The sequence below is a fragment of the Pristiophorus japonicus genome, chromosome 3 (genome assembly GCF_044704955.1).
Source record: "Pristiophorus japonicus isolate sPriJap1 chromosome 3, sPriJap1.hap1, whole genome shotgun sequence".
Classification (NCBI taxonomy): domain Eukaryota; kingdom Metazoa; phylum Chordata; class Chondrichthyes; family Pristiophoridae; genus Pristiophorus; species Pristiophorus japonicus.
The window spans coordinates 90,250,018-90,269,347 of record NC_091979.1 but is presented as its reverse complement, the minus strand read 5'-3'; the positions used below and the strand labels follow the sequence as shown (position 1 = coordinate 90,269,347).

The window sequence follows — 19,330 nt, the reverse complement described above, 5'->3', positions numbered from 1 at the left end:
TGAAACTTCTTGACCCCAAAAATTAATGCCAAAGCTTCCTTTTCAATTTGCGCATAATTACTCTCATTGGCACTGAGAGTGCGTGAAGCAAAAGCAATTGGTCTCTCCTCCCCACTACTTAATACATGAGAGATTACTGCCCCAACTCCATACGGAGAGGCATCACATGCGAGCTTAATCTCCTTAGATATGTCATGGTGAACTAACATGGTGCTCTCTACCAATTTGCTTTTACACTCCTTGAATGCTGTTTCGCATTCTTTTGATCACTTCCAATGGACCTGTTTTTTCAAAAGTTCATTCTGTGGATTCAATACTGTAGCCAAATTTGGTAGGAATTTCCCATAATAGTTCAAAAGACCCAAGAATGAACGAAGTTCAGTGACATTCCTGGGAGTGGGTGCATTTCTAATTTCATCCAATTTTTCCATGGTTGGATGTAAACCATCTTTGTCTACTCTGTACCCTAAGTACTCCATTGAGTTTTTAAATAACTCACACTTACAAGCAGACACTCGTACTCTGTGCTTCTCTAGCCGTTTGAAGACTTCATTTAATATGTTATTGTGAATTTGCCTCTTTGGTGCTGAAATTAGTATGTCATCCAAATAACATACAAGCCCTTCAATACCTTGCAAAATCTGGTTCATCACCCCTTGGAATATGGCAAGGCGGAAGACACTCCAAACAGTAGCCTATTAAATTGATATGGGTCTAGATGAGTACTTATAGTCAAACATGACTTGGACTCCTCATCTAGTTCAAGCTTTAAGTAGGCATTCATAAGATCCAGTTTTGAGAATATCTGACCACCTGTCAGTGTTGTGAACAAATCTTCTATATTCGGCAATGTATTGGGGACATTACCCTCTAGAACCTGGTTTATGGTTATTTTATAATCACCACACAATCTTACCTTACCATCGAACTTAGGTACAACAACAATGGGTGTAGCCCAATTACATCGATCTATCTTACAAATAATGTTCTCAGTCTCTAATCTTTCGAGTTCTTGCTGAACTTTGTCCTTGAGTGCATTTGGTACGGAACGTGGTTTGTAGTAAACCGATCTACCGTCCTTCTACACCCTGACACTCGCCTTGAAGCCTTGGATCGGACTACCCGTTTTGCAGAACACCTTCGGATGCTTCTTGATAACCTCAACCGTTGATGAAAATCTCACTTCCACACAGAAAATCTTACTCCAATCCAACTTCAGTGAGCTCAACCAATTTCTTCCTAGTAAGGCAGGCTTGTCTCCTTTCACTACTATTAGAGGCAAGTTCTGAAATTGATCTTTATATTTCACCAGTATGGTGATACGACCTACCACAGGAATTTTCTCGCCCGAGTAGCCTCGCAGCTCTATCTTGGATTTCTCCAGCTGGAAATCACACAATTTGTCGTGGTATAGTGACTCCGGTACTACACTCACGGATGCACCCGTGTCAATTTCCATTGGTATCTTGAATCCCGCAACATCTATGTGGATTTTGATGATTTCCGAATCGCTGTCCGTTAACCTCGTGCTCCTGATGACGTGTAACTCTAACATCTCCTCTTCCTGTTGTTGTTCTTCCATGCTATGTAGTCTCTTAGGATTTCTACTCAGAGCTTTGAACGCTGAACTCATAGCTTTAAAAGCTGGTTTACCCTTTAGTCGGCATGCCTTCGCAAGATGCCCAGTCTTTCTGCAGAAGAAACACTTTGCTTTCACGTATGGACAACTTTGAGCAATGTGTTGTCCCAGGCACCTATAGCATGACTTCGATGCTCTGTTAGAATTTCCAGTTGCTGAGACTTTGAGCCCCTACCATCTTTTCCTTTAAACCTGCAGGTGATTTACCTCGGTTGACTGACGACCGTAATTATTATTTAATTCTCGGGAATATTTTTCGGCCATGTCCATCGACCTTGCTGTCTGACAAGCAATCTCAAAAGTCAAGTCTTCCGTCATCAATAACTTCCTTCTGATCGCATCATTTTTCACCCCACAAACAAAACAATCCCATAATGCTCGGTTTTGAAAGTTTCCAAAATTACAGTGCATCGATAGCTTTTTTGATGCAACGATGTAATCACTGATACCTGCATCAGTCTTTTGATTCCGAATCCCGAAACGATAGCTTTCAGCAATTTCTAACAGTTTGGGGTTATAGTGCTGCTCCAGCTTCATTAACATTTCTTTCAGCATTGTGTCCTTTGGCTCGTCAGGCACAAGCAGATTTACAAGGGTTTCGTATAATGCCGGACCTGCCTCTGATAAGAAGATCGTTCTCTTATGTTCCAACACAGCCCGGTTCTGGACTGCATTGTCTGGGACTTTGATTATGTTATTTGCAATGAAATACATTTCTAGCCGATCCACATACGCTTTAAAACGTTCCCGGTTGTGTCTATATTTCCCCAAATGTCCGATTACACCTGCCATTTTAATCTCTAGCTGTTCACACCATATGCTGTATTTTACCTCGGATTTTATAACTTTTTTCCAAAGACAGAAACTTCCAAAGTCTCTCTGTCGGCTGGCTGAATCCTTCCCCAACAAAATTTAAGCTTTAAATCATACGAAAAATCCTATCCCAATCGCCAAATGTGATATATTCACAGAGAACAGCACACACAGCTCCTAACATGGCAGGCAACTCACTCGGAAGCCTCCCGAAATCTGCTTGGTGCTGTTTATTATTACTCTGCAGTTGCAGTACACAATACGTCCACATCCACAGTGTGGCGCTACAAACGTTACAAGCTTAGAGACATTACACTATCTTAAGGTTTTGAGACAAATATCGATCTGAACTACAGTAGGCCCTCTCTTGGAATACTAGGTTTCAAAGTTTTATTGAGAAATTAATTGGGTACTGCCTAAAGCTGCTACTTACTTAAATTATAGCTCAGTCAGGAATTCTGAATAAAGTGGCATTCTTTACTGTAATTTTCAGCTTCTTAGCTATAAGAGACCCAATAATAGTATTAATATCATTTTCCTCAGAGAGTTGGTGAACAACTTCTGAATAAAATCACTACAAACTAAATCAGTCACGTTTTACAATAAGGAGTACTGCAAATTTTTGATTACATTGCTCATTCAAAAAAGGCTGTGGGGCCGAAATTCAGGGCCGCCACAAACCTGGCGCACCTACCGTCTTTTTTGCGTGATTACCGCCGCTATTTTTGCGGCAGCCAGTCGATCGATTTTCAACTATTTTTTTTAAATGGCTTCCGGTGATAATGACTGGCGGGAATCGGGAGTTTGCAGCGGTATGGGTGGGTTGATTGTAGCAAAGTAACCAGAGGGAAATTCAGCGTTCTGATCATGTGCAATTAACGAGCCAGCTCCTCTCTGGACTTCTTGAAGGCCAGGGTTTGCAGCTAGGCCCTGAGGAGAGAAGGCGTTCTGTTGAGGGATGGCTGGTGTTGCTGGACCAGGAAGGGCAAGTAGATTTTCGGATACTGAGTTGGACACCCTGATGCAGGCTGTGGAGGGAGGGAGGTGACTCCTTTGTCCAGACAAGGGGAGACCCACTCGCAATGTCTTTACAAATGCATGGAGGGAAATTGCTGTGGAAGTCTCTGGGACCTCCACTTGTAACCACACCACCACGCAATGCAAAAAATGACTGAACGACATCATTCGGCTGATGAAAGTGAGTACCTGTTCCACCAACTGCTGACCTTCCATTTGCAAGCCTCTCCTTCATCCTTCTCTTATTTCCCACCTTCACTGTATAGTCACTGAAGCAGCATTTCATTGTTGTCGCCTCTATATATATATATATATGTGTGTGTGGGTTTGCGCAATGGAGGCTCCCTCTCATTTCACAGTTACAGCTGCATTTCAGGAACACACACTTGTGCACTCATTTCTGATGCATCATCACAGTGCTACTCACCAACCATTCTTTGTTTTGCAGGCCAAATTTGCTCATAATAGAATGGAGCAAAGGAGGACTGGTGGTGGCGAGGCCGAGCTCCAAATCCTCACACCCTTAGAGGAGAGGGTGGAGGCACTCGTCGGGAGACATGCTGCCTTCCCTATAGCCACCGGTACTGGCGATACCGATGTGGGTAAGTGAAGGGCCTCCTTTAATGCTATCTCTCCTTGAATGCTCCAGCGCCTACTATAGCTTTCCCTCTGCTAGTTGCAACCATCATGCATCAATTCCCCCACCTCCCCCTCATGGCAGCCCTTCTCCCATTTATTCTTGCAGATCAGACCGCCCCTGTGGCCTCCGGTACTGGCGATGCCGATGTGGGCAGCATGGGTAAGTGAGGCCCTCCTTTAATGCAGTCTCTCCGTGAATGCACCAGCGCCTACTGTGCCTTTCCCTCTGGAAGTCTGCTAGTTGCAACCTTCATGCGTCAATCCCTCACCTCCCCCTCACGGCAGCCCTTCTCCCATTTATTCTTGCAGGTGACAGAGTGAGTGGCAGCACAGGACAGGGAGAGCGGGTACCTGTGAGACTAGCGCCAGGCCTAGATACAACCCCGGGACCGAGTGTCAGCACAAGACAGAGAGAGCCAACACCTGTGAGACCAGTGCCAGGCCTCGATGACACCCTTGAGGACAAAAGTTCTGACATGCCTAATGCCAGCATAGAGGACATTGAGGGTCCAGCCTTGCTGACACCCTGGATCTGTGCAGGGCCCCTCCAATGGCATCTGGAAGATCACCTTCTTCCTGTTCCTGCTGATGGTCTTGGGCCTCTGTAGGCTGCTACTGGCAAGGCTCCTGGCCCAGTATCTGGTGCGGGGGTTTAGCGTATCTGACCCTTCTCCTCACGCCATCTTCCACCTGGCCACCCTCTCTACATGGAGCTCTGCGGCCTTCTGCAGGCCTTTCTCCCTGTTGGGCAACCATGGCTGCTGCCTCCCTTGCCCGCTGCCTCTGTACCCGTTGCTGATGGCGCCGCCTTCTCCTGCGTGCCACCCTGCCTCTTACAAGGTGCACAAGGCGTTGTCCTGCCAACACTGAGCCCATTCTGTCTGACGGCTCGACCCTCATAAGCAGGTCTCTGTGGAGCAGAGAATGAGGCCCACAGGCCACGACTAATCAATGAGAGTGAAAAAGTTTTCTAAGCTCACAACAAGTTCTGTAAAGTCCGCTGCAGGTTTAGCAAATCTCCACAGAGAAATCCAAAAAAGTTTGGACCACAAATACCCGATCACACAAAATCTGCGTTCTCCTCCTCTGGCGGTCTCGAGCAACCCGACAAAGTGCACCGACCCAAAAAGCTGGCGGGGGCACTGTCAAGAAAAAAAAGCAGCCTTTGTTATACTGAATATAGATGGCATGGCCGCGGGCAGCAGTGCGCACTCCAATGACATCATCACGGCCGCAGGACCCATACCACAGCAGAAGTCGTCAGTTTGGAGTGGAAGTGGACACCACCCCAAAAACTCCCGCGCTGAATATGGGTCGCGGGGACCAGTCGACTGGAACGCGGTGGCCTCTCGATTCCGCCGCATGGCCACAGCAAACCCTTATCGGGATCCTGAATTTTGGCCCCACAGACACCGACAAGTGGCTGTGGTGAATGGAATGCTTGTTAAAAAAAGAAGGAACTTGTATTTATATACTCCCTTTACATCCTTATGATGTCCTAAGGTGCTTTACAGCTAAGGAATTATTTTTGAATTCACTGTTTTTATGTAAGCAAATGTGGCAGCCAATTTGCACACAGCAAGTCCCATAAACAGCAATGCGATAAATGACCAGTTTTTTTGCTGTTGGTTGAGTGATGTATATAGCTGCCAGGACACCAGGAGAACTCCCCTGCTTTTCTTTGAACAGTACAATGTAAACCTTTGTATATTAATCTGAACAGGCAGACGGGGTCTCAGTTTAACTTCAACATTCAAAAAAATAGCACCTCTGACAATGCAACATTCTCTCTCTATTGCTCTGAAGTGTCAGCCTGGATTAATGTGCTCAAGTCCTGGAGTGGCGCTTTAATCCACAATTTTCTGCTTCAGAGATAAAAATACTGCCACTAAGCCAAGCCGACACTTAAAAAGCAAATGAGAATATAGGGATTGGTAATAATCAATAATGTCATCAGACTGAAAATGAATGGGAATGTACCGAATAGGACTGAGACATCAGAGCTTCAGAGTTAAGTGCAGAATCCATTGCAAATCCAAGAGACATGGACAGACAGAAACATTGCTTATAAACAGACTGATTTATAACAGGAATGGATACACCAGCATGGAATAAGTGAAAACAATTTAGAATGTGATAGAGAATCATTGATTTGTTCTGATCACAATTGTATATACAGTTAACGGTTTAGCTGTAATAGAAAGAAAGACTTGCATTTAAATAGCACTCTTCACATTCTCAGGATATCCCAAAGTGCTTTACAGCAAATTAAGTACTTTTTTTGTTGAACTGTAGCCACTGTTATAATGTAGGAAATGTGGCAGCCAATTTGTGCACATCAAGCTCCCACAAACAGCAACGTGATAATGACCAGATAATCTGCTACTTTTTTGTGGTGTTGGTTGAGGGATAAATCTGGCCAGGACACCAGGAATAACTTCTCTGCTGTTCTTCGAAATAGTGCCATGGGATCTTTCATGTCCACCTGAGGGGGGAGCTGCACGAATATGTGGACGGCAGAGTAAAGGCAGCATTGATCGAGCAGCCAGCTGACACTCATTGTCTCGACTCACATTTGAAGAATAAGGTACTGGAGGGCTGACAGCACCCATTTAAGTCTCACCCAGCAAGTGTCAGTGTCTTTAGGAAATGAGCGGAGATCATTTGAAAAAGGAAAAATAAAATTGCGTTCCATCAGTTAAAAGTAGCAGCAAATTACATTATCCAGTTCTGTTACACTGAGACAAACAGTGACCTCTGAAACAGACAGAAACAGACATCCCAGAAACTTGTTTCTGCATGTTAAGTTTTATAGAATAAAATATTATTGTCTGATACACAAGTTCAGTATAAGATAAAGTTAAACGGACACTTACGTGTGTTTTTGGCTGGTGTCATGTGATTTAAGCTGTCTGGAGACAGCAAGGATTTTTCTTCATCCACAAATTCAAAGTTTATAATGAACATTATGACGACCCCTTCTTCATTTTTCACTGGAATTATATGGGTGTTGCACAAAAATGTTGTCCCTAAATAATAAAAAAGATCAGGTTAATTCCTTTGAGAAAAACTGAATAAAATCCATGGTTGAAAATGAATAACAATGCAAACGTTCAGACTGGTCTCATGTTTTGGCTTCATGAATGGTAAACTATGTTTGTCTAACTAATGTCCTGGTTAGGGAAATGGTTAAGAACTGTTCATGACAGTAATGTTACTTGAACACTAAAAAGGGTGTTTATGAAAATCTTCCAATAACAATTTTAAACTGCTTTTGTTCCAAATATGAATGTCAACTTATTTTTGTTTTCCTTTCTCATGGTTTCACAGGGTCTCTTCCCCTTGACACTGAGACCTTATTAATGTACATTTACCTTTGAAATGTATGGTGAGAATTCCATTGATTGTGTGTTTGAGTGATGTGAACTGGACTTAGCAATCTTCATACTCATTGTGAATTTCAAAGGTATGCTTGAAGGACACATTCATGTGACCTATGCTGTCAAACTGTAACAGAGTGTTTATAAGGTACAGTAATCTTTTGATTCAGGGTTCACGGCTTTGCTCAGATGTCAATGATTTGCAAGTTCTCCTTCAGAGTTAAGAGTAGTTTCTCAAACAGCATACAGCATAGTTTTATTTTGGGATTTGAGAGGACGCAGAAGATTTGGGATTTGTGCTGTCCATAAGACTTTGCTAACAGGTAGTCACCAGATATTGGAAAGTGTCACAATATCACAATAACAGCATTTCCACTTTGGATCTTTATGTTTAATAACAATTGAGAGATCTTTATTTTATCTGCATGTTTGTACAATCCATAGTGACTTTCAAAAATACTGTTATTACAAGAAGATGCTTATTGGCAGTTTTGTTATTTTAGCTTCAGTATAATTTCATTAGTCCATAGGGATGTATATTTATCAGGCTAATTGAACTCCATCGCCTGACATCACAGCCACATTTAACAGTAAGTCCATGCCTTTCAGGAAGCCTGTAGTATTTGTTATTTCAATAAAATAATACTGTATCCACTTAAAGGGAGAGAATCTTTAAGTCTATAACCAAGGTCATGCTACACCTAAACATTACTACAGAGGACTTTGTAATACAGGTATATGGACTTGGATTTTGCTACCAAGGTTATTTGAAAATTAAAAGTTCTGTATGAAGCACAGATATAAGCCACAAGGATATTTGTCTCTTCCAAATATGTTAACCTTTTAAACTAATGACATACTGGCCAGAATTTTAATCTGGAGGCTGGTCAGGAGTGGGGGCTGGGGGGAGGGGGGGGGGTAGAAAGTGGCAGGGAAATCTAGGAGAACAGGTTTCCCCCAGGCCCTGCCATATTTAACAGCAGGTTGGAGGCTGGAGGGAGGAATCAGAAGCCTTGGGGTTTGGGGAAAGATCAGAGGCCTTGGGGCAGGAGTGGGGGGAGGGTGGGGCGCTGGTGGGGGAAGGTTGGTAGGTGGGAGATCAGAGGCCTCGGGGAGGGGGGGGGGTCCGATCATGGGTGTTGGGTGAGGCAGGGATTCTGGATCCAGGAGATAAGTGGAGAGGCACTTACCTCCTGCAACCAGCAGTCCTCACCTTCTTTTAGCTGACGGGTTCCCCGAGGCCAGGGAAATCCGACCACCCAGAGTTAAATTTGCAATGGTGGATCACCATGAGGCATGCCAGCCTCATTATAATATTTAAATGAGCGATCCACCTCCTGGGAGCGGGTTGGCTACCCGCCCTACCATAAGCATCCGCTAAAACTGGACGTGGACGCGTCGGAGGTGGCTTGGGGTTGGGATTCAGTTTTTTAACTCTTTAACCTCCCAACCAACCTTATCCCACCCGGTTTTTGGGGTTAGAATTCACCCCACTATTTCTGTCACGAGTGTTTCATTATAATATATACTACACAGGGGATTCTAATTCGCTCAATATGCAATGGAGTAAAACCTGATATCACTGCAGCTCAGAATATATGGGGGCACCTTCAAATGGATGACCCACCACCACCTTCTTAGGGCAACTAGGGACGGGCAATAAATGCCGGTCTATCCAGCAATGCCAACATCCCGAGAATGAATAAAAAAAGGGATTTCAGTTCAAATTATGTGAATTCATTTTAGATGCCTGCTATTAGCTGTCTGACTAGATGGATGGAATTTTACTGGTGCTGACAGGATGGGATCGCAGGTGGTCAGCTCTGAAATTTGAAAGGATTGACAGCTGGTTGGGACTAAAAACATCCTAATAGTGGATAATCAAGGGGTTATAGGGAGGGAGAAACTTAATACAATCACTATCAATAATGAAGTAATACTTGGTAAAATAATGGGACTAAAGGCGGACAAGTCCCCTGGACCTGATGGCTTACATCCTAGGGTCTTAAAAGAGGTGGCTGTAGAGATAGTCGATGCAATGGTTGTAATCTACCAACATTCCCTGGATTCTGGGGCAGTCCCAGCGGATTGGAAAACCGCAAATGTAACACCCCTATTTAAAAAAGGAGGCAGACAAAAAGTAGGAAACTATAGACCAGTTAGCCTAACATCTGACATTGGGAAAATGCTAGAGTCGATTATTAAGGAAGCAATAGCGGGACATTTGGAAAAGCATAATTCAATCAAGCAAAGCAGCATGGTTTTATGAAAAGGAAATCACATTTGACAAATTTGCTGGAGTTCTTTGAGGATGTAACGAGCAGGGTGGATAAGGGGGAACCAGTGGATGTGGTGTATTTGGATTTCCAGAAGGCATTCAATAAGGTGCCTCATAAAAGGTTACTGCACAAGATAAAAGTTCATGCGGTTGGAGGTAACATCTTAGCATGGATAGAAGATTGTCTAGCTAACAGAAAACAGAGAGTCGGGATAAATGGGTCATTTTCCGGTTGGCAAACAGTGACTAGTGGGTTGACGCAGGGATCGGTGCTCGGTCTTCAACTATTTACAATCTATATTAATGACTTGGATGAAGGGACCGAATGTAATGTAGCCAAATTTGCTGATACAAAGATGGGTGGGAAGGTAAACTGTGAGGAGTTCACAACAAATCTGCAAAGGGATATGGACAGGCTAAGTGAGTGGGCAAAAATCTGGCAGATTGAGTATAATGTGGGAAAATGTGAGGTTATCCACTTTGGCAGTAAAAATAGAAAAACAAATTACAATTTAAATGGAGCAACATTGCAAAGTGTTGCAGTACAGATGGATCTGGGGGTCCTTTTGCATGAAACACAAAAAGTTAGTTTGCAGGTACAGCAAGTAATCAGGAAGACAAATAGAATGTTGGCCTTTATTGCAAGGGGGATAGAATATAAAAGCAGAGAAGTCCTGCTACAACTGTACAGGGTATTGGTAAGGCCACACCTAGAGTATTACATACAGTTTTGGTCTCCATATTTAAGGAAGGATATACTTGCATTGGAGGCTGTTCAGAGAAGGTTCACTAGGTTGATTCCGGAGATGAGGGAGTTGACTTATGAAGATAGGTTGAGTAGGTTGTGCCTATACACATTGGAGTACAGAAGAATGAGAGGTGATCTTATCGAAACATATAAGATAATGAGGGAGCTCGACAAGGTGGATGCAGAAAGGGTACTTCCACACATAGTCTCACAATAAGGGGCCATTTAAAACTGAGATGAGGAGAAATGTTTTTTCTCCTCGGGAAATCTATGGAATTCTCTGCCTCAGAGAGCTGTGGAGGCTGGGTCTTTGAATATATTTAAGGTGGAGATAGACAGATTTTTGAGCGATAAGGAAGTAAAGGGTTATGGGGAGCGGGCAGGGAAGTGGAACTGAGTCCATGATCAAATCAGCCATGATATTATTGCGGAGCAGGCTCGAGGGACCAGATGGCCTACACCTGCTCCTATTTCGTATGTTCTTATGTTCTTATGACACCGCTGTCAACCTGCCTCCACGCTAGTCTCCCAGGTGTCGGATCTGTCAGCACTGAACAGACCTGACACAAGCGGCAATTTAGATTATAAAGAGCTTGTTAACAGGCACTTAACATCTAGTTTAAGCTCACGTTTAGATTTTTAGAGCTCGCCAACAGTTTGGCTTCCCTGCTGCTTGGGGATCACGTTAGGGTGTTGTGTCAGCATGGGATGATTTATTAACTTGACAGCTACAAATGGTCTTATAAAAGCTCCCATTCCATAGGTGCTCACTTTCCAAGGTTAGAAGACATTGCATTTGGAAGATAAATTGAGCTTTATGCAGGTTGCAAGTGTTTGCTGCAAACTCTCTATCCAGTGTCACCTGAATGGAACAACCTCTCTTTTAACTCTGACTTATTGCTTCTGTCATCTCAACCTCACCTGCCATCTATTCCACCAGCATTGGTGCCCTTGAAAAAATCTCACTTTGGTCCTCAGAATCCCACAATAATCCCCAACACCAGCAGCACCAAGCACACTAACAACAACACCAACCTTCTCCACCATCAACTGATGCTGCACAAGGCACAGGGCATCCGCAGCCAATCGCATTGATGCCCAGGACACCAGAGATGGTCTCACCATGGCCAGATTTCCTTCACGCTGCTGTACAACACCACAAAGCATCCCTACAATGCCCAAGCCATTCCTTTCACACTCATCACCATTGCGAGGGGTGCCCTTATGTCTGACCATTCACTGCAACTCACTAAGCCACTTCCAAAGTTATTCGTTGGTGTGCTTACACTAGGATGAGGATGAGTGTAAGGGGTGGCTCGTGAGATGGGGATGTGATAATGTAGACAGAGCGAGAGGGATGGGTAGAGGTGCAAGTTAAGTTGTTGCGAGTAAGGATGTGCAGGAGTAGGGTAGGGAAGGCAGAGTGATGAGTGGTACAGCAAGATGAGGTTGAGTGTGGCTTTGCAGTAATGTTTCCTGATCTACTGAAAGCATTGAAAGGTTTGTGCCACTGCAACCTGGTTCTCCTGATGACATCACTGCTTGTGCCCCCCTGTGCAATGTGCAAACAGTGTGCATGGTCTCCTGGGGAGCTCTCTTCCGTCCAATGGAAGGGAAGAGAAACTCCCTACATGCTGTGACTCCTTCCATAAGCGTATGGACACCCTTTCCTTCAACGACTGTCTGTCCCACCTGTGACAGAGACTGTAATTCCAGTATTGGACTGTTCAGTCACCTAAGAACTCACTATTAGAGTGGAAGCAAGTCTTCCTCGATTTTGAGGGACTGCCTATGAATGGATGATTGATATGGATGGAGACATGGGAGAGCCTGAGTGCAACTGTGCATCTTTGTGCAGTGCATGTCAGTGTTTGCAGCATCTCAATGCTGTAGAACACTGACAGCACAACTGTCAAAGTAAATTTGGACATGGTCCCTTTAAGGAAACCAGCTGATGACGTGTCATCAAATGACGTCATTAGACCTGCTTCCTTTTAATTAGCTGGGAACCTCGCTGGGCGGGCTTAACAAGCCCAATCAAGGTAAAATCACTTTAACAGAGCGGGTTAAAGCAGGCAGTGGGCTGGGACTGCGCGATCGACCCCGACCATCCCGGAATCCCGGACCCCCCCTCAGTAAGTGAAATCGCAGCCGACTTCTCCAGTTGGCGCAGAAATCCTGTCTGTAACAGAACAAAATTATGTTGATAAGCTACTTAGCTTTGCTCTAGTGGTTTATATGGTTATCCAAACTATTTGATGCTGTTATGTATTGTCCATGTACATTAACTGTATAGTTACAATGGTGCGCCACAAGGGGCACTGTGGTGGGAGACCCGAAAGTACCTGCGAGACAGAGTATAAAAGCCTGCCCACCACACCTGAGGGGCATTCTGGAGTTACACAATAAAGGACCAAGATCACAGCAATTACTACAACACCAGACTGTGTGGAGTCAGTGATTTGAGTGCTACATACATCACAAATTGGCGACGAGGACACGGACGAGCTCTTCACGCAACCATGGCTACTTTGGGCACGCTAAAGGATTTCACAGAGGGTATTATTGACTGGGATGCCTTTACGGAAAGGCTCGAGTACTATTTTATAGCAAACGACCTGACAGGGAACACGAACGCACTGATAGAGAAGCATAAGGCGATATTGCTGTCCAGTTGTAGCGATGAGGTTTACCGTCTCGTCAAGGATTTGCTGGCACCCGCGAGCGCCAAGGACAAGTCATATGAGCAGCTGATTGAACTCATTCATAACCAATTGAAACTGAAGGAGAGCATCCTCACGGCCAGGCACAAGTTCCACCACCACTGCAGACCTGAGGGCCAGGATGTCACAAAATATGCTGCGGACATCAGGAGACTTGCGGTGCCGTGCGATTTTGGCACACACCTTAACGAGGCATTGTGAGACGTCTTTGTTATGGGGATTGGCCATGAGGGTCTCCTTCACATGCTGCTATTTACTGAATCTACAGTCAGCCTGCAGCAAGCCATCAACATCAGCCGGGCATTTATGACCTCAATTTGCAGCACCAAGCAGATGATCCACACGGTCTCGAACCCAGCAGGTACTATTCACAGGATAGCGCCGTCACAGACAAAACTGCAGTACGTGGCTCTGCCCAGGGCAGAGAGCACAGACCTCAGGGTCCTGGAACTCAGAGTCTGCCGAGGGGGACTAATCGAGCAGCACCGTGTTGGCACTGCAGAGGAAGCCATGAGGCTCACCGGTGCAGGTTTGCGGAGTATATGTGCAATACCTGCCACACGAAAGGCCACCTTCAGCGTATGTGCAAAAGAAACACGACTCACCATGTGGCTGAGGAGATGGTAGATGATCTGCTATCCACCGTGGAACATTGCGGTCTGGCTCAACGGGCATCCCAACCCCAGGAAGAAGATGATGCGTTTGGACTGTATACGTCTAACGGCGATTCGGCGCCAGTGATTATGGAAGTCAAGATTAACGGAGTCCCAGTGAGTATGGAAGTGGACACGGGGTTGGGTCAGTTGCTGATGAGTCAGGAAACTTTTGATAAATTGTGGATCAACCCAGCTGCACGACCCAAGCTGGTCCTGGTCACGGCGAAGCTGTGCACCTACACCAAGGAACTGACACCTGTTTTTGGCAGAGCGGATGTGCAGGTATCTCACGATGGCAAGACGCACGGTTTACCTTTGTGGATCATTGCAGGCGATGGGCCGACGCTACTCAGCAGGAGATGGATGGGGAAGGTCTGTGGGAGCTGGGAAGACTTCATTCCTCCACAGACCGCTGTCCCCCGTGTTCACAGGCAGAGCAGGCCTCCACTTTCAGATCGGATAGCAGCGAAGGAAGCGTGTGTGGGGTTAGGCAGAGCAGCGGTGGCTGTCGACTCTCCCCTGAAAAGACTGAAAGTGAGAAAGAGGCGCTGGAACCAGCAGCAGCGCCGACCGAGCTGGAGAAGAGAGAAGGGCTTTGACGGGCTGCTCCAACAGGCACTGTCGGCCTGCAGGCAGAGGCAGCCGTTCGCGGGGCTTGCAGCGGGAGGAGCGGTGAATCGGCAGTTTCGGGAGCGGGACTCGCTCGGCGACGTCGTGAGGGCCAGTGCTCCGAGGAGCGGGGCTCGTCCAGGATCGGCTGCGGCAATGAGGAGGTTGGCTCCGGAGGATGTGTGTGTGTGTGTCGGCTCCCGGGCAAAAAGGTCAGCTGCGCGGGGTGCTCTGGAGGATGCGGCGGTGCGGGGGCCGATGTGTTGCGGCTCCCAGGTGCATTCAGAGTGTGGCAGCTCTCGAGAGAAAGGGAGAGCAGGCAGCAGCACAGCGAGTTCAAGATGGCAGCGAACCTCGTGGCAGCAGTGTTCTGCAGAGAGAGGCAGGCAGGCACCAGCAGAGCACCTAAAATGGCGGTGCCCAGTAGAAACCTCGTGGGAAAAACAAAATGGCGCCTTAAAAGGGAAATGTACCTGGGAGTCTTAAAGGGGCCTTACACCGTTGACGGTCCCCACAAAGAGACTTTTGTAAGGGCAAGAGTGAGTCAAAATGATTACTGTGATTAAAATGATTGATATGATTGGTGAAAAGATTTAATATCACAATGCACAGTTAAAAGGGTTAATGGATCTGTGATTAACATGACTAATGGATTAATGCGATTTCTGATTTTATGTGATTTATGCAATTATTCAGCGGCTGTAGACAAGTCGCAAAGGCAACTATTTCCTGAGAACAGAGGCAACGCACCAGTTGCCATACCCTGTCTCAGCGCAGCCCATTGCCTCGGGCAAAAAGGGGCTGTATGCCGGCACCATACCTCACCCAGTGGAACTGGGATTTATTAACTGTTCAGTGTACCTGCAACCTTTTGATATAACTCTTCAACACATCTATATATATTATACAAATGTACTGTCTATGTGTACCTGCTTTCTACTGGAGATGATGTTTGTGTACTTGTATCACCCATGTAAGGACTGCAGATACCACATGCTTGCACCGGATCGCAAGCATAATCTCTACCATGGGGGGGGAAGAGGGAAGTGGATGGTCATGGACTCACACTCACAAATCAATCAGGACGAACAAGGCGGAGGTTACCGGCAATTTGCTTTAGGAACTGTGGGGGGGGGGGCGGAGTGAGATGTTATGTATTGTCCATGTACATTAAATGTATAGTTACAATGGTGCGCTACAAGGGGCACTGTGATGGGAGACCCAAAAGTACCTGCGAGACAGAGTAGAAAAGGCTGCCTACCACACCTGAGGGGCACTCTGGAGTTACACAATAAAAGACCAAGGTCACAGCAGTTACTACAACACCAGACTGTGTGGAGTCAGTGATTTGAGTGCTACATACATTACAGATGCATTATTATCTTTTAACACACTCAAGTGTGTGGGTTATTCTGTTCTATTTAAAAATATATTGATTCATAGGCACTACAAAATGGAAAAGATGAACTTTTTTCCCCTAAGTATGTTGCAAAGATTTGTTTTACCACAACAATAGGTGCAGATAGAAGTATAGTTGACAGGAAACTGGTTATTTGGATCACTGGGTAAAAAATTTAAATATTTGGGAGTTGTTATACTGAGCCATTGAGCTGGAATTACGCGAGGCTTGCGAAAACCCGGTCGCAAAGGCCAGGTGGGATCCTCGGGTACCTGTTTACAGCGGCGTTTTCAAGTACCGCCGGGGAGAGGTGCACCGACATGCAACAACTCAGATTGTGTTTGCGTCCAGGTTTCAGCACACTCCCAACCAGTACGCCGAGCCCAGAATAGCGACAAGTCAAACCTGTTGGTGCAGCCCTGCCAGCAGCGGTAAGTATGAAAACCGACAAAAAAGGTACGTTAAAGTTTTTATATTTTAATTTTTTTTCAGTGATTCAATAGATAAGGGTCTTGTAAATGTTTTATGAATGTTTTTGAAATGTTTTTTACAATTTTTTTTGTTTTTGTCTTCCCCCCCTCCCAAGACCTCTCTCGCAGCGCTCCCGGCCCCGGACTAAAGTTGCTGAAACTTGCGGTTTGTGCCGTGAATGCTTGTGCAACGCCTCCCTTACCGACGTAAAGGCTGAATGTTTGGGCTAGAAATGGTAGCGCAGCGCAAATGGTAAGTTTCACGTATCGCTACCGTTTCCGCCGAAAAAACCCCAAAAGCTGAAAATCCGGCCCTATTAGTTCACAAATATTTAGGGCTTTATTCTTAGGCTGTGCTGAGTTAGCTGATCTTAGCTGAGGTATTGATTATAGCACTACAATTGGCTTTAGGAAAAAGAACCCTCAGGTTGATAGTGTTAAAATTCTACTCATGAGTCACCCTTTGAATTTGCCAGTACATAGAAACACATAAACATAGAAAATAGGTGCAGGAGTAGGCCATTCGGCCCTTCGAGCCTGCACCGCCATTCAATGAGATCATGGCTGATCATTCCCTCAGTACCCCTTTCCTGCTTTCTCTCCATACCCCTTGATCCCCTTAGCCGTAAGGGCCATATCTAACTCCCTCTTGAATATATCCAATGAACTGGCATCAACAACTCCCTGCAGTAGGGAATTCTGAGTGAAGAAGTTTCTCCTCATCTCAGTCCTAAATGGCCTACCTCTTATCCTAAGACTATGTCCCCTGGTTCTGGACTTCCCCAACATCGAGAACATTCTTCCCGCCTCTAACCTGTCCAATCCCAGCAGAATCTTATATGTTTCTATGAGATACCCTCTCATCCTTCGAAACTCCAATGTATAAAGGCCCAGTTGATCCAGTCTCTCCTCATATGATAGTCCAGCCATCCCTGGAATCAGTCTGGTGAACCTTCGCTGCACTCCCTCAATAGCAAGAATGTCCTTCCTCAGATTAGGAGACCAAAACTGAACACAATATTCCAGGTGAGGCCTCACTAAGGCCCTGTACAACTGCAGTAAGACAACCCTGCTCCTATACTCAAATCCCCTAGCTATGAAGGCCAACATACCATTTGCCTTCTTCACCGCCTGCTGTACCTGCATGCCAACTTTCAATGACTGATGAACCATGAGACTCAGGTCTCGTTGCACCTCCCCTTTTCCAAATATGCCACCATTCAGATAATATTCTGCCTTCGTGTTTTTTCCCCCAAAATGAATATCCTCACATTTATCCACATTATACTGCATCTGCCATGCATTTGCCCACTCACCTAACCTGTCCAAGTCACCCTGCAGCCTCTTAGCGTCCTCCTCACAGCTCACACTGCCACCCATCTTAGTGTCATCCACAAACTTGGAGATATTACACTCAATTCCTTCATCTAAATCATTAATGTATATTGTAAAGAGCTGGGGTCCCAGCACTGAGCCCTGAGGCACTCCACTAGTCACTGCCTGCCATTCTGAAAAGGACCTATTTATCCCGACTCTCTGCTTCCTGTCTGCCAACCAGTTCTCCATCCACGTCAGTATATTACCCCCAATACCATGTGCTTTGATTTTGCATACCAATCTCTTGTGCGGGACCTTGTCAAAAGCCTTTTGAAAGTCCAAATACACCACATCCACTGGTTCTCCCTTGTCCACTCTGCTAGTTACATCCTCAAAAAATTCCAAAAGATTCGTCAAGCATGATTTCCCTTTCATAAATCCATGCTGACTTGGACCGATCCTGTCACTGCTTTACAATTGCGCTACTATTTCATCCTTGATGATTGATTCCAACATTTTCCTGACTACCGATGTCAGGCTAACCGTATAATTACCCGTTTTCTCTCTCCCTCCCTTTTTAAAAAGTGGTTACATTAGCTACCCTCCAGTCCATAGGAACTGATCCAGAGTCGATAGACTGTTGGAAAATGATCACCAATGCATCCACTATTTCTAGGGCCACTTTCTTAATTACTCTGGGATGCAGAGTATCAGGCCCCGGGGATTTATCGGCCTTCAATCCCATCAATTTCCCGAACGCAATTTCCCGCCTAATAAGGATATCCTTCAGTTCCTCCTTCTCACTAGATCCATTGTCCCCTAGTACATTCGGAAGGTTATTTGTGTCTTCCTTCGTGAAGACAGAACCGAAGTATTTGTTCAATTGGTCTGCCATTTCTTTGTTCCCCCTTATAAATTCACCTGAATCCGACTGCAAGGGACCTATGTTTGTCTTCACTAATCTTTTTCTCTTCACATATTTATAGAAGCTTTTGCAGTTTTTAGGTTCCTGGCAAGCTTCCTCTCGTACTCTATCTTCCCCCTCATAATTACCGTATATACTCGCGTATCCTGTGATTTCACGTATCATGCGACCCCTAAATTTTCGTCCCCAAAACATGATTTTATCATATATCTCATGTATCATGCGAGTCACTTTTTTGAGATACCAGATGCCACTAGGCTAGGCTTTCAAACAAGTTTAACAAGTACCCAACACGTAACAAGTACCCTAACACATAACAACGATCGAATACAGACCTTAACAACCGAATCATGAAACATCGAGTGGATTCTGTTGTGAAAGCTGTTCGCGAATCGAACACCGATATAGCAATCATTCCAGCTGGCTTGACTAGCGTCGTTCAGCCACAGCCTCTACTGTGTTTGCGGGTAAAAGAAGCATGGGCTGAGATAGATGGAGCCTCTAATAATGCAGCAAACTTCAGAGGGAGTTGTGGGTGGCGATCTCTAGACCACAGCAAAGATACAGTACAAGTGACAATAGAGGCTGCAATCCAGCCCAGGAGATACCTGCCGAGATTCAGCGTGGATACGGTCTGCTTAACAGCCGAACAGCCTAATCTTGGCCAGCACTTCACATCCGCAAATTTTGTATCTCGCGTATCATGCGACCCCCCAA

At 45.4% G+C, this 19,330-nt stretch overlaps 1 protein-coding gene across 1 annotated transcript in view; it reads right to left on the bottom strand.

Annotated features, from left to right (window-relative positions):
- The window catches only part of LOC139257742 (voltage-gated inwardly rectifying potassium channel KCNH7-like), a 643,748-nt gene that overhangs the window by 296,451 nt on the left and 327,967 nt on the right, over positions 1 to 19,330 (bottom strand). Inside the window, exon 3 of the mRNA XM_070874608.1 lies at positions 6,985 to 7,137. Coding sequence (XP_070730709.1) covers positions 6,985 to 7,137 — 153 coding nt within the window. The remainder of the gene's footprint in view (positions 1 to 6,984; positions 7,138 to 19,330) is intronic.